The sequence below is a fragment of the Meleagris gallopavo genome, chromosome 22 (assembly GCF_000146605.3).
Source record: "Meleagris gallopavo isolate NT-WF06-2002-E0010 breed Aviagen turkey brand Nicholas breeding stock chromosome 22, Turkey_5.1, whole genome shotgun sequence".
Classification (NCBI taxonomy): Eukaryota; Metazoa; Chordata; class Aves; order Galliformes; family Phasianidae; genus Meleagris; species Meleagris gallopavo.
The window spans coordinates 12,762,086-12,778,506 of record NC_015032.2 but is presented as its reverse complement, the minus strand read 5'-3'; the positions used below and the strand labels follow the sequence as shown (position 1 = coordinate 12,778,506).

The 16,421-nt window shown below is 38.2% G+C and overlaps 1 protein-coding gene across 1 annotated transcript in view; it reads left to right on the top strand.

Moving 5' to 3' along the window:
• Positions 1-3,471: 3,471 nt before the first annotated feature.
• The window catches only part of GNAS (GNAS complex locus), a 46,527-nt gene continuing 33,577 nt past the window's right edge, over positions 3,472-16,421 (top strand). Inside the window, exons 1-2 of the mRNA XM_010722557.3 lie at positions 3,472-3,576; positions 3,658-3,777. Of these exons, the coding sequence (XP_010720859.2) occupies positions 3,487-3,576; positions 3,658-3,777 (210 nt within the window). The 5' untranslated portion in view covers positions 3,472-3,486. The remainder of the gene's footprint in view (positions 3,577-3,657; positions 3,778-16,421) is intronic.

The following is a 16,421-nucleotide window of genomic DNA, read 5'->3' as shown; positions in this document are numbered from 1 at the left end:
TTTTAACTTAATAATCTGTTTGGCAGTGTGCTCATTGCATATGGTTTGATGGAGTCTGACTTATGCTGCTGCCACAGGTGGGATTGCTCTTCCCTGAGCGTAGTTTGTTTTCAAGGAATATTGGATTTCCCTGACCTTTTATGTCATTCTAATTTCATGTTTCTTGTATTGAAATGTCATCTTTTTTTTATAGTGCCTAAAATAGGCTTTATTTGTTTTCCTGAAAGCTATGTGCAGCTTTCCTTTGGCCCATTTAAATATTGAAAACAGCAGGATTTGAGATTTTTCTTATAATCCTCAACTAATAGAGTCTAATGCTTTGTTTGGCCTACCCTACACAGCCTAAGCAAAAGTTTTAAATGAGATTAAAAATTTGACCTTATTAACCCATGTCATGTACAGATACAGAACAGCACTGGGAGCTCGCGAGGCGGGGAAAGCAGGCAGAGCTGCTGTCGTGCTGGCTGCTGTGTTGGTACATGGAGCAGGGAAGAAGAAGGAATCTGTTCCAAAGGTTCAGCTTTCATGGTTGAGGGAAATGAAGTTCAATCACTTTTGTAAATTTGAGGTGCAATCTGCCAGAGATTTCTCAAAAGAGTTTTGGCAGCACAGGGGATGGCCGAGGTGGTGGCTGGCGTTCCCCAGCCGCACTTCCTGAGCCACTGGGTGACATCCATTGCCCTTTTTTAAAGGGGAGTTCCAGGCGCAGGTGAGCTGTTGGATGAGCGATCGAGGAACGCGTTGAGCTTCAGAAGAATTACATACCCCATTGTCATGGAAAATTTATGCTTAGTAAACATTACCAAACACAAAATGACATGGTGCATTCACTGCTGTGTAATAAGAGTCCTTGTTTACCGGGCATGCTGTAGGGCCATGGCAACAGACACAGAAATAGGCACTGTGAGTGTTCTTTCCTGTTGTAAAGATGGTGATGCTGTCAAACAGTTTGTTAATTGCTGGGTCTTACATCGCCCCACGTTCGTTATCACTTTCAGTGCTGCTGCTAACTCAGGATCTGTGGAGAGGTGTAAATATGAAAGTTTGACAAGAACCTGTAACAAAAATACTGCATCTCTTGGTCTGATGTGGAAGAGTCAGGAACTCTGATACTTTGAGAAATTTAGCCACAAGAATTCTAGGGAAAAAAAATCTTAACTGCAGTTCATATAAAAATCAGGAGACTTTCTAAATACCTGTTCCTAAACAAAGCAAAATGACTGAATGTAACTTTTTATGTAGTCCCTTAAAAACACTGGTGCCTTGCTTCACCCTGGGCATATCAGTTGTCCTTTTGACCTCAATGGGGCAGTTTGGATTCTGTGTTCATTGAGTTCGTGACCTTAGCTGAAGACTAGAGGCAAAGTCAAGCCAGACATTTTGCTTGCGCTATCAGCGAGAAATGTTTCCTGCTGTCATAGCATTATTTATGTGGGTTTTTTTTCTTTTTCAATAATGGAACCTATTAAAAAAAAAAAAATGAAGTGGCTTTTTGCAGCTGTGTGTGCAGTAACCAAGAAACACACTTACTGTAATTCTTGGTGTGTGGAATGAACACTTTCAGTGCTGGGGCATTAGGAGAGACTGAAGATGGGGAGGAAGAAGAGGAAACTCTCAGTTTCTCCTCTTTTTTTCCTGTTTTTTTTCCTTTGTTCAGTGCATCTGGGCTGCCCCGGCTCCCATCAGCAGTGCCAAAACCAGTACTTCTCAGGTACAAATGTGGGGGGTAAGGTGGTCTGCCAGGTAGGTCAGGATCTCTAGTGGACTCAGGAATTGACTCCTAACACTGATCATTTCATTTCCTTTCTGCATCAAACTTTGGTGCCCTTGTGCTTTGAGAGCACGTTTGTTAGGAGCTGACGTTTGAGGACAGTCGCGTTGTTCTGTGTTGGAGGTCTGCTGCCAATCCATATGTGTTCAGTAGAGCCCAGTGGCGCAGAGCGAGGCGATTGAGTGCTGCTGTTTGCTTTGTGTCTGTAGGACTTGCATTGCAGATGTGCTTTCCCAGTGTGTGTGCTGGGATCCTGTGAGCCTGCATCTATGAGGCAGCCTGGCATGCAGCTGGCACGTGGTTGTTTTCAGTGATGGATCTTTCACAGCAGTTAAATTAATCTTTCATATGATAATCAAAATTCCCCCCACTCTTGGAGTGCTGCGTCTGCCCCGTTACTCCAGCAGTACTTCTTGTTCTGCTGTTCTGCACTCTTGGATAGCAAATATGCTTTCAGTTTCGTTTTGTTGGTTGTGAATAAATACAGAAAGGAAGAAGTGATAGAAAGCTTTTACAGCATGAGTAGTTAGTTATTTAGGTGAATTGAAATTTTGAAGCTGTACTCAGCAAACTGGAAGTGTGGCCATTGCCTTTTAAAGAATAAAGAAGCATAGTGTTGTAGTTTGGAGCCTTCGAGATGCTGTTCTGGAAAATGTGAGTTTTCAAAATAAGTAATTTTAGAAACAAATGATGAATATTTAGGAACACAAGTGTTTTGTAGAACATTTTGATGAAGATTAAAAGATCGGTTAGATGATTCAGGGATGTTGTTTTTTGTTCTGTTTCAGTAATAACTTGGCTAATTTGCTTTACCTCAAAGCAGTAATGTTATGTTTAGTATTGTTATGTGCATAGCAAGAAATGAATATTGTAACAGCTTCATCCCAGTGCTTTATGTGAAGTTCCAGTTTACAAACTCAATCCCAGTCATACCTCCAGGAGGTGAACGCCCGGCTGCACCAAACGTGAGATCAGGCATTTCTTTTGATGGTGCTATTTAGCACTGAGAACAGCTATTGTCAGAATAGCAAAAGGCATGCAGTACAACTCCTTACAGATATATTAGAGGCAATAGTTTGTTTCCTTGAGCCTATTACACGTTTTGATTTGCCTGCAGTTAATCCTAAGTGTGAATGCTCACATACAGCATTCAAATTGGATTTCTAGCCTACATTGTGCTTGTAGTTGAAAATTGTATGTATTCACTTTAGTCCTTTATTGTAGGCTTCATGCCCAAGCTGTTTGAATGTCTGTGTTAGGTTGAGATTTCTGCTCTAGCTTTTTCTGCTGACATCGTTTTCATGTTGTTTTTTTGTTCTGTGTGTGTGTGTGTGTAACTCATTGTGCTCTGCTCCCCTTTCATTTATTTCTACTTATAGTAATTTACTCTTTTTTATTATTATTTCTTTCCAATTTATGTTTTCTAAATAACTTTCAGGTATTTCTAGTATTTTGTATTAAAATGAATCAAGATCAGCTAATTTTGCAGAATGTCTTGGTTCCTGTCAGACAGCAGTAATTTTTTATTTAAGCATAATTGAGTGTCCACCTTTGGAAACAAACAGATGTTCGCTGTGTAAGTAGAGAAAATTTGAGGTGTTTGATCAGAATCTCTCTACAAAAGTATTCAGTACTGAGGAAATTTATTCAGTGTTAACAATATAGTTTTGCTAGAATATTTTTAATGTTCTGTTTCAAAGAGATGCTCTGCTTTTATGGTCTATAAATCTAATAATGTATTTAATTACAGGGAAAAGAAAATGAAAATTCAGGATATTAAGAACAATATTAAAGAAGCTATAGAGGTAAGCATACGAGCTATTATTGTTAACTATTCAAAGTTAGGTGTGTAGACACATTTTGCAATGTTTTTTATTTTTCTGCAGACAATAGTGACAGCAATGGGCAACTTGGCACCTCCAGTTGAACTAGCCAATTCAGAGAACCAGTTTCGAATCGACTACATCTTAAATTTAGCTAACCAGATAGACTTCGATTTCCCACCGGTAAGTAAAAAATCCTCATTGGCTGCAGTCATGCTTTTTTGCAAATGGTTTTCACTGCACTGTAGTAAATATTTACAAAAAACAGTGGACTGGACTTTGGGAATTATTACTGTAGGTATTGTGAGTCAGCGCTAATTAAAGTATAGCAGCATGGTTAAGAGTATTCAGGTCTATGAACGCAGGGGTCCTTGTCTCCTTTCTTATGCTCTATTGCAATGAGCAGCTACAGTTAAGAAGAGTAGTGTGGGCAGTGATGTTTGGGTATTTGCCCTGCCCAAAAAGAGGGAAAATGCGTGCAGCAGCCAGTTGATAATTAGCTGGCATTTAGTGATACTGTATTTCTCTCTTCTGGAAAAATAGTAGAGTTTTCTTGCTGATTCAGGTGTTTTCTGACAGCTGTGTCAGCCAGACTTTCTGCAAAGGTTCCACACAACTATGTCCTTGCCCCAGCCCTTGCCAGTCCTAGTTAATGATTCTAAATCCCAGCAGAGTAAATGCAGAAAGTATAATTACTTGTTTGGTGATATAACTTTGTGCCTACTCACTGTGATTAGTTTCTATTGTATCTGTCTCAACTAGGCACGCAGCAGAAACCCATGAAACTACAGTTTGCACTCACTGAACTCTTGAATACTGAGATGTTATTAATTGCTGGGAAATATCTTGTACTTGCAGTGATACAGGAATGTATCACTTTCAGTGTAATATTCCAATAAGGGTAGAAATTATGATATATCAAAATCAGGATCCATTTACACCACAGTTCTGTTTCCAGCAGTAGTTGGTCTCAGGTGCTTGAAAGGAAAGTGCAAGTGCAGACAGATGTGGGATAGTTTGCAGCACAGCAAGGTTTTCGTAACTGATTTATAAACAGTATTGAACAAGCTAGTCCGTGAAACCAGCAAGTTACCTTTTGCAACTGCTGCTGTTTCTGGGAACTTAGCTGCTTCAGTCAGCCTTTATTACAAAGAGGAAAACAACAACTTGGAACTTGCTTTGTGCACAAGGCTAAAGTAATGTGCTGTTAGCAATCTGAGTGTTGCGTTGCATTAGCAATGAGCACAGAAAGATGGATGGAGAGAGGGAAGTCTGTAGCACATAGAATGTAATATTAATCATTTTAGGGCCATTTTATGATTCTACCTTAAGAAATTAAGGCTTTTTGAGATTTTTTCTAAGATACCTGTTTCATAGTTCTCGGTCTTATTTGCAGGAGTGTTTTGTCAATTTACTGAAGATCTTTCTGCCAGTTGGACAAAGAATTTTGTACTTTAAGGACAGTGTTAGCAGAATATTTGAGGGAAAGAACAGCAGTTTTGTACTCACCCTGCATGCTTTTGTGTTGGCCAGGTGCCTTCAGCTCTCCTGCTGCCCATTGTCTCATGATAGTTCAGTTTGCAGTCTGTTACAGTGCTGTAACAAGTTTCTGTGACCTGTCTCTTACTGAAATACTTTTTTCCTCGTCTCCTCTATCTCAGAGAGTTTTTTCTTCAGTTCAGTTGGAATACAGTGATTATTTTTTTCTTTTCCCTGAAAGAGCTAGTTGTATAGCAGTAAGGGAGCAAGCCAGGCAGGTATGTGCTGGATATGTGTGTTAATTTAATTCATATCAAATATGCACTGAGGACAAACGAAGAGTTCTGACATGATTCCCTATTCAGTTTCAGTCTGAATCAGGATATGTTTTCAATTCAGTGTTGGCTGGGGCTCCTTCCATTTAGCAGAAGTATTTTTAATGTGTTTCTTCAAAGGAAAACCAAAACAAACAAATTCGCCCTCAGAATTTTTTTTTAAGAACATAAAGTAATGTTTAGATACAGCTAGGGAAGTTCTCTTTTTACTCTGAGTGCTGTTTTTAATATAAAAATAAATAGTCAATATCTTTTATTTCCAGTAGCTTGCAGAGCAGTGAGCCCTTCCAAATCAAATGAAGGCCCTCTTGTAGGTAGTATTTACTACTAGGGAAGTGTGTGTCAACAGCCTGGTTGTATCTGTTTATAGAATTGGGCTGATTTACACTAATTAGTAATAGCCTGAGGTTCTCATAAAACAAAGTTGTTGGTTTTTTTTTTAGCAACTGCAATGCTCAGTACTATTGCACTTGTCTGTTCTTTTACGTTTGCAATGCATTCTGAGATCCTTGGATAGGAGAGACAACAAAGTGGACTGAGGTTCGGAACGTAAGTCATCGGCTTCTGTGACTAGATGATGTCTGGTGCTTTTATGTGCTGTGTTGCTGTGTAAAGTAGTAGATATACACTTACCAGGTCTATAAATAATTTCAAGTCTACTGAGGAGTCTTTGGAAGTGTGTTGGATAACGTGAAAGTTGAGGAATAACTGTGCTCCAATAAAACTGGGTTTTCTTTCACTGAGCAGAGGTATTGAGTTAAATTTTTAAGCCCTGAGCCTACAAAAGTTTAGGCCTATTCTTAACCTTGACTAATGTCTAGTTTTGTAGACTTTATGAAGTATTTCATAGGTAACTGTTTGTAGGGTTGAGATTTTAAACATTAGCCACTAGTTTAGAAGTAGTATTGTTGGCTCCTTTTACCTTTGATGATTATGTAAGTTAGTGTTTATCTGATTTTTGAGATTGTCAGAATGTAGGTTATAGTTCTTTGATGCAAGAAAAACTGAACTTGCATTTTAATTATATATATTAGATCAGCACTTTGGAAGAGGTATCATTTTCTGTAAGTGGAAATAGCCTTATGTTAGTTACGTATTATATCTAAGGAAGCTTCAGCATGGTGACTGATCTGGTAAAATCTGGAAAACCTTTTTGCTCTAGTAAAATTAGCAACTCCAGTGTAAGAAATTGCAATGCTAATCAGATCCATGTAATCTATTGTTAATATGAATAGCACTGATAAATATTGTATGTAGTGTTCTGTTGGCATCATTAGGAAATGTATCCTTGCTAAAATGACAGGACATGAAAGGACTAAGTCTTGCCAAAAATGTTGAGCCTTGTTGCTTTGAAAGAGCGCTGAGAACAAGAGAGAGATCATGCTTTCTGTGGAGAGGTACTGAAAGCAGAACTCTTTTTTCTAAAATGCTATGCTGCCAATTTTTTTTAATGAAAGATTATCTTTTTACGTAGGACCATCATCATTGCCTTTATTAAAGCTGAGTTTTTATCATGTGATTAAATTGTCGCTGGCCAGCATGATTAGTTTAAGCAAGGAAAAAGGAAGTTAAACTGAAAAAAAACCTCCCAAGTTAATCAAACCAACTCAGCTGAGATAGTGGAAGGATTTAATTTTAATCACTGAGCTGACTGTAATTGTGCATTAGTTAAAGTCTTAGAAGTGAGGCAGAAATTTTTCTGTATTGATGCATTCGTATGAATCTGTATGCCCACATGTGATGACTGCTACTGGGCATGTGTTTTAAGATTGTGCCATGATAAGTAATATCTTAAAAAAGAAGAAATTGCAGATGGCTTAGAAATTATGAAATGATCTTTGCTCATCAATGAAACTATCTAATGAAACAAATAGATTGTTTGCTTGAGCAATACATTTGAAATCTTTCCCAAGTTTAGTACTGCATTTGTAGTTTCCTCACACTACCTAGGATTGAATTTTGGTTTTCCATTTTCCACGTGAGCAGAGTACCACTTGGTGCTTAAGAGCTAAGACTGTACAAAGCAATATTTCAGGCTATTTTTACAGCTATTCTATTAGTTTAGACAGAAAATGAAAACAGAAGATGATCATAGATGAGGCTTAGAAATGACTTTTCTGTCACTGTTGTCACTATTTAGCTCATTCCAGATAAAATGCAATTGTGCTTCTATATTTCCAAATCAAAAATCAACCTTATGTGTATTTTTGATAGTTCTGATGAGCTGTCCACCTCTTTCAAGCATAGGGTGATGCTGGATGGACTGGCTTATGGAGGTGGTATTTGTATTCCTGCTTTGCGTACCAGACAGTGGCTAGGATATTTTCTCCATCCCTAGTGCCAGCTGTAATAGTGGCTTTTTTCCTCATCCCTTTCTTTTTGTTATTACTTTCAGAAGAGGAAAGGAAGTGCTTTTGTTCTATGAGTACTTTTCTTTCCACGATCAACCAGTGTGAACCAAACTGCCAAACAAAACCTATTTGTTTTGGGTCTTCATGAAGTCTCTTCGTAAGGTAGTCAAAGTAGGCAGCTGTAAATGCTGTTCAGCTTTTCTTAATGAATGTATACTCAGTTGTGGGAGATGTATCTCCTGAAAATACTGTAGTAACTTCAATTGGCAGTAGATTCAGAATATCCACCATTGCAATCTGAAATAAGTGTGGCACTGCTGTGGTGTATGCTTCTCTAGACCCGGGGAAATGGATCTACAGAAGAGATGGGATAGTTTTTAGGGTGTTGGCAAAATTGTCTGCAGGTTTTTTGGTCCCTGTTTATTTTTTATTACACTACTCCATTGTAGTTATTTTGGATCTGCCACTGCCAGCACTGCTGAATGGTTTTATTATGGTTTCTGAGTGGTGTCTTTGAGGCCTGGTGTTACCACACGCCGGCCTCGGCCTCAAAGCTGGCCTCACATCCCATCCGCCCACAGCCAGCCCGGCCCTCTCCCGCCACACCACTGTGTGCCACTCTCCCTTGCACCAGAAAAACCTTCTCGGGTCCCCCAAGTAAATCAGAGCATTGAACTGCTCCAGGTTAAAAATAACCCCAGCAATCCTTACTCCTTCTCTCATCTATTCTGGGGAGGTTATTTTTACCCGGAATCAATTTTTGAGGGCTGCTTTACTCCCGTGCACTGTTCAGTAGGAGTGAAGTGATACAAATTGTATCACCTACATTAATGTGCAGTCAGGACAGAGGAGAAGGTGGGAACATTAATGGCAGTGTCTTCAAAAAAAAAAATACAAGAAAATACAGTTTAAGGAATGAAAGATGTGAACTGGGTCTGTTTGCTGCCGAAAGCCTCCCTTAATTATGGAAGCTAAATTGCAGATAACCTGCAGATAACCAACCCGATCCATATCATGATAGATATCTTGTTATTCATATCAAAATGCATCATGGAAGAGGCAGAGTGCTTTTCTGGTTTGACAGCATTACCTAGTTTATGAGGTAACGACAAACACATTCCCTCTAATGGGAGACATTTCTCATGGGGCTCTGTGCATTCGGGCACGCAGGTGAGGAAGCAGGCAAAGCACTTTCTCTGGTGGGCGTAGCTGTGCTGTACTGGGGAAGTGAGACTGGAGCCTGTTTACCTTGGGTGTCTGCATACCGTTCTGTGGAATTCTGGTAGCTACCAGCAAGTAAAGCGTCCAGACTTGTTTTATGACTTGAAGCAAGTCACCTCACTTGTCTTGTGTGCTTTTTTTAGTGTCTTGTATGTCTTGTCATTTACAAAATACTGACAATACATCCTGGACATATATTTAAGTGTCCTGAGGTGCAAAAGTGTTAGAAAAGGTGGATATGCAAATATACATTGTTAATGAAAAGGATTGGAGAGTATTAGAAACAGCGTCAGCAAAATGATATAATAGGAGATCCTCAGAAGTATTCTTTACTTGCTCTTTCTGGTACTTGACTTTAAAGATAGCCTAAATGATGAGTACCTGTATATTGAAAGAAAGAAAGAAGTATCCCTTCTGACTTCTGTGAACAGAAATGAGATGAAATGGAAGGGCAAAACAGCTTTAATAATTAACCTTGTGGTTGGTGTCTTGGTTTGCTTGCTGCAGTTCTTCCAGCTACACCTGATTCAGTTCTTAAATGTGGCAGCATCTGCAGAAACAACTCGCTTCTCTCCTTCAGTAATCTGAACTTCATTGCCTTTAGCAGCTATTTCTAACGGCACTGAAAATGGGGATGCTTTTATTTCTTATGCTTCAGTTTGTAACATGCTGCAAACCAAAACACATTTTGAGTATGAGGTGAAGTTGTTACTGACTGGGAAAATTAAAGGAGCGTGCATTGAATTCTGCTGTGTTTTGATTGAGGTGTTCATGTAGTTTAGTTAAAATCTATTAAGTATTTCCTCAATTTGGAGAATCTACAATCCAGGACTTCCAGATGACATTATTTGCAGATCTCTTCTGTAGTGTAGTCATTTTTATTGTATAGAAAATAAAAATAACAAAAACACTTCTACTTTATTATTAATTTATCTGATTAACATTCAAAGTAAATGCTAATCCTTTCTTCTACGTTTGTGTTTTATTGAGTCAATTCCCACCATACCATACTTGTAGGTTTGTACGTTCACATTTAGAAATTCATTTGGAGAAATGACTTAATTTCTCTTGATACATCATCTTTGTTTTCTTCAGAGCAGTCTTGAGGAACAAGAACAGATTAATTCAATTTATGCTGAAACAGAAGAGCTGTCAGCTGAATTAAACAGGAAATAGGCATAAATTTAATATAGAAATTCTTAAGCATTTTCTGGTTTTAATCACGGTAAGATACTATCACAGAATATTGGTGTATGCGTAGATGAAGTAGAATTTCACCTGTGAGCCTGCTTGGTGTTGCTGTGGCTTGACAATTACGGTCTCTATTAAGATTGGGCACCATAGTAAATGTGCACGTTGCCCTGTGGATGTGATTTTGGTCATACAACAAAACTACAGTGGAGTCTTCAGTAGAGTCCCACCTTCCAGCAAACCAGCAAGTTGTCAGGGTTTTCAGCTTACCTTTGGGAGAGTACAAGAAGCCTTCCAGGTTTTCTTCTCTTCCTTTTCATTTTGGTAGGGCCAATAAAAGCGTCTCCAACTGAGAGTAACATTTGCTTTTTCCTTCTTGTGATCTAAATATTTTGTTTATTTCTGTCTTCCCAGAGGTGTTTTCTTGGATTCAGGAGAAATGACTAAATGAAATTAATTTCAATTTGATTGTAATATGAGATAAAGGAGGGGGAATTCAGGTTGGATATAAGGAAAAATAGTAATCCTTTTAAAGCACATTGCTGAACTATCATATAGTGTAGCACTCTTGGAACGTCAGGGTTGTTGAAATGACTTCAGTAGTTCTTACGGCACCCTTCTGGAAAAATGCTAAATACTGGGTGTAGCTTAAGAACTTACACAAGAAGTTCTACACAGTACATAGTTGTACTCTGTAGTAATGCACGTGCATTTCCACTTACATGAGTTAAATGACTGCTGTCTTTGACACAAGTGAAAACATGAACTTTTATAAAATCATGTTTCTTCATGTGTTTGTTTTGCTTGTTTCATTGCATATTAATATATGGTAGGAGCTAATAACTTTTTTAAGATATGCTTCTGTTATCCTCAGATATGTCTTCAGTGTTCACATAGACAGTATTTGGAGTCTCTGACACTTTCACCAACACAGGTGCTGATTCTTCAGAAAGATTGTGTGATAATTAGTGATCTTTTCTTGGGATTTGTCTTAACTTAGAGTAGGAAGGAACTATCTTAACTACCTATTTCTGTTGGTGGAAGTCTGGCAAAAGCAAACTCTTAGTTTCCAGCCTGGAGGCTGTTGCAGTGTGGTGCCATGCTCACCTCATTCTGTGAAGTGTCGTCATTTCTCAGCAGTTCCATAAGGTGTTAAGGTTATTTGGTTCAACTATTTGCTTTAAGTAAACACGTATATTCATTACATAAAAAGCAGCTAAATTATGTAGTATCAAAGACATTTCCCAAACTCTAATTTAAGGCTCAAAGGAGATGTTTCAGAATTTTATTAAACCTTCCTTCCTAGCCAGAGATCTGCAAAAACATCTCCTGGTTGGATGGCCTCTGCCACAGCTCTCTGCTGCCCCAAGAGAGAGCGGAGATGGTACAGAAGACTTTCATGCTATCAGTAGGTTTAATTAATTAACAAATTGCTTTCTTTCCACGTGTAATCAAAATTACAGAGAAATCTTGGCAAAATGGGGAGCTCGTGTCTGCTGAGCTTCCATCTCAGTGCTCATGCCAGAAGGAGTTCTTTCTCTCTAAGAAGAGTGATGCATTTTGAATAGGGGATTTATGAAAGAATTATATCTTAGTGGTGTTCATCACATTACACTTCTGGTGTATGTAAAGTAAGTAAAGTGTAAGTAAAAATAAAAGGGCATGTTAACGGTTTGTGGTGATGCAATATTGAGGCCTTTTAACCAAAGGCACTTTGGTATAGAATGGGTATAAAACTGTGCGTTGATGCATTTCTCAAATAGTGTGGCCTTTGAAACTCTTAACTGAGGGAAAAGATGAAGCTTCAAACTTGACAGGAATTTCTTAAATAAAGTTCTCTTCACATTGTCTGTTGGTTTTAGCCACATCCCGGGTTTTTTTGGTTCTGTGAGGAATGTGAAAATTACTTAAGCAAAAGCCCCAAACATTTCAGCTTTATTCTTCTTTTTAAACACGAAAAACTATTGATAATAAGACTGAGTCCTTGCTGAAAATATTTCTGACTCGGTTATGGGAAGTGCTGAGTACTCTGGCCCCTCCCAAAGAGTTCTGTATTCAGCTCTGGACATGTGCCAGTAACTGGAGAATATCTTCAACTGTTTGTAGGTATGCATTTCCTTTGTGATATCGTTGACATATTTTCCCCAAAATAGCAAGCAATAATTAACACTTGTTCACACCAGCAGGAATGCAGATGTTTCCCTATTCAAATAAGTGGCTTATTAAACTGTCCACTTTGATGCATTTTTAACACACTGTAGAACCCGTGCCCAAACACAGGGAGAATGACAGGACACCATTGGCTTCCTTGGCCGAGTGGCCTTACAGTCAATCATAATTGCTTGTTTTCAGCTATGAATAATGAAAAACAAATCAATTTGTTATGGGTTTGTCTATCCTGAAAGGAGAAAATCAACCTGTTCAGCTTGTAGTGGAATGCAGCACGCTTTGCTGCCCTTGTGTTACTTTAATACAGTTCATTAGGGAATGGAGAGCAACCCAACTGTCCTGAAAGTAAAGCAAACGTCCAAGATACAGTTTTACATTTAGAAGCTGATTTAGTTTGACCTTTAATCATAAGGTTTTAAGTGGATGACATATTTAAAACTCTTATTATGAAATGAGTAACTTCATGGGACACTGAACTTTGCCCAGGAACTGAATCCCAGTTTTAACCACAATATTGTGTAATGGTTGCACACACCTTTTAGTAGGTAGGGTTTTTTCACTGGCATTGATTTTACTGAAGTCAGTAAATAAGCTATTCTGCTGACAGATCCACCCTGTATTTTACAAAGAAAAGGTAGTGTTGCATATACATGCTAAGGTTCCTGTGGACGTGGTGTCACAGTTGCAATTACTGTGCCAATACTTTTCCCTGCCAACATCCTAATGTCTATAAAACATTGCTTCATAAACATTTTTTAAAAGTCTCTTGAGGATTTATGTATTTGGAGGGAATGAAACCATGCAGACAGTATGTCCAGTTTTTCTCTTTCATTTTCTGCTAATATTTTATCCTTTTAGAATATCTCTCAAAAATGAATCGTGGTTCCTTATTTTTTCCCAGGCCTGGAGTTTATCTCTTGAGGATTTTTTTTTTTTAACAACCCCAAATACTTACAATGTTTGAGTTCTTTAACGCTTTCTCTGGTTGACTTTTAAAAACTACTCATCACCTGCTGCCATTTATTTAATTCATTGAAGTTTTCTAACACAGGGAGGATTTTAACTTGGTCAGGCTGTGCATTGCCCTTTTTCTACATCAGGACTGTGTTAGTATGATCTTTCTGGAGCAAAGTGCTGTTTTCCAAGCATCTGTTTTACAAGACAATTTCCACTGATTTCTTTTTTCCCTCCAGAGGTCTGATTGCATTCCTGTAAATGAATGTGGGCAGTTCACAAATGTTACCTTTTGATTCACTGTACAGGTAAACTTTCAGAAGGTGGAGAAGATGTCCTCTACTAAGTAAAACATTCACTCTTAAGCACATTTCTTTTCACGTACAAATGTTGAAGCTTTATGGTGTTATTTAAGCTGTAGCAAGATGCAGGGTTTCCTACAATCAGCAAGTCATCATCCTTCACACTTCAGTTGAGTAAGAGCAAGGAAGGTTTCCCAGACTTTTCTGTACCTGGTAGTTAGGGCTTGTGCCCAGAATTCAAACTGTGCCGCTGTCTGGTTTGAACACATTCAATCTCAAGCCCTGCTTGTGCTGTTCAGATTTGTGTTACGTTAGCATAACTTTCCCCAAGTGTTCTATCCAAGGCACTTCCCCTTTTAGGGTGATATTAGCACTTCCAACAGTGTAAAGTCTTTGCAAGAATTCACTTCTCACTTTGGTTAGTGATGCCATGTGATGCCATGCTGTCTGCCGTTGCTGGTATTGACTCTGTTGCTTTACACAGCTTCAGCTATAGTTTAAACAGGATCTTGGGTGTGTATTATGTAACTACAGCATTTTTTAAATGGTAAATAACGTAACTTGAATGTGTTTTTTTGTTGTTGTTTTAAATACATGCAGGGCAAGAATGGATAATAGGACCATACTTGTCAAAGACTGTGGATTGTTTTCAACCTAATGTTTAAATCCCATTTATTGTGGAATATTGTCTCAAACCAAAATGCTATTTAGTATTCCTTGTTTATTTTAGCTGTTTTATTAGGAGTTCCATTATTAGTGCAAAAGAAACCTGTGTTGATGTTGCTGTAGAGTCTGTATTAGAACGTGCCAGCAAATGAATCAGTGTTGAGGAAACAAGAAGCAGACATGTAAGGACTAGTTTTCTGGTTCTTTCTTTTCAGGAAATTTGCCTGCAATTTTTGGTTAATTTGTTTCCTAACTCATTATTTTTAGAGAACTCATACAAATTAGACCTCCTTAACTCAAAAAAAAAAAACACCCAAAACCTTGTTACTCACTTGATTTTTCTGGTGGCCTCTGAAGGCCTTTTTCCACCTAAATACTTAACAAATCTTGTGGTTTTGCTCATCTTCCCTGAGAGTACCCCTAGGCAACATTCCATGACTCAGATGGGATGTTGAGGGTTTCTTATGTTATTCTTTTTCTTAAATATTATTTCAGAATTGTGGTTAGTGTAGGTGTACTTTTTTTTTTGTAGGGAGGAGTGAAGGAGGGGGGCAGGGAATCTGGTTTGGGTCTCTTTTGTTTGGTTGGGTTTTTTGTTTTGTTTTTTGTGACTAGGTAGTGCGTCCTGATTCCAAAATCACTCATTCTAGTATAAAAAGTGTAAAGCAAGAACTTTTATATAACAAGTACGTAGTTGAACTCTGTATGTCTGGTTCCAGCTTTTCATTGGTGAGTTTTCTCGTCTGCAGCTGTGTAAGTTAGGTCAGCAGCAGTCCCTAATTATGTGAAGATATTTTCGGTGAGGCCTAAAGACAAAAGGTTGCTTAACAAGGCATCTCTTACTTGGCTGTCACAAATCATGTACTTCAGTTAGAAATAAAATAATAACAGTACTGCTTGTTGTTATAATCTGTTGCCCGTTACGTTCTGTAGATCTTCGTTTTGAAATGCCAATATTAAGTTCAAAGAATGTGGACTTGAATTCTTTTCCCAGCCCACGTGGACAGTTAACAGCCATATTCAGAGGACTGCCTGAGTGCTGCTGGTTGTAGCTCAGATTAGCAGGACAGACATAAAGGCAGTACTGAGGATTTTATTACTGATGTGGCCTAACAAAGCAGAAACACTGATTATTGTAATCCACGTTCTTTTGGGAAGTTCAAAACTGTCCTTACAGCACAAGGAGGACCTTGTGGAACTGTATAACAGTTCTGTTGAACTAAATCCCAGACTTTTTATTATCAACGTGTTTATGGTAGGACCAGGAACTGGATTTACTTTTCATCCCGCTTAAGAGTCTGATTGCAGAAACTACTCCAAATATTTTTTTTCATGAGTTATGACAGAGTTGATAAGCTGTTTGGAATAATTGCTTTATTCTAGCTCTCTTCTGGAATATCGTAGCTGTAGTGAAAAACAGAAGAAAATAAGGACTTCCGAGCCTCACTTTTGTGGCAGTTCAAGGGCTGAGTATCCTACAGATTGTTGGGTCATTAAAGTTGAGCGGTTGTCAGATATTTCAGCTCTCTGATACAAGATCTGAACGTTTTTGTGTTGCGTTTGTGCCTGTTTTCTGATGTCAACCTCAGCAGTAATGCTCAGAGTGATTGCTGATCTTGGCCGTTGGTAAAGGGTGTGTAAGAACGAGCCTGAAATACAGATGGGCTCAAATTGGCTTCGGTTTAAATATGTGAGATTCCAAACAATTCCCTCTCCCTTACTTTCTCTTCCTACTGATTTTTGCTTAGGAAAGGTATTTCCCTCATTATACTGTGATACAGCCAAAGATTGAAGGCCTCCCAAACTACCGAAAAATAGGAAACTTTCAAAGCATCCAATAAATGTAATTTTCGAAGTGGGAGAACTGAGGACAGGAATTAATATTTCGATTTCGCTTTTAATTCCTTTAACAGCACATATTTTTACAGTCTCTTGATACTTGAAATCAAGTAAAAATTTATGCACATATGAAAGAAATTTAGCTGATCCTTTTGTTCTTGAGCAGTTCATAAAAGCATGGAACAAACCAAAAAGATTCCGTTAATTCTATATATGAATTTTCTCCTGTCCTTTAAAGAAACTGAAGAAAAGATTACTGGGGAGATTATTTTTTAATAATAGAGTGCATTTACTATTGTTTGTGTGCATTCAGTAGCAGA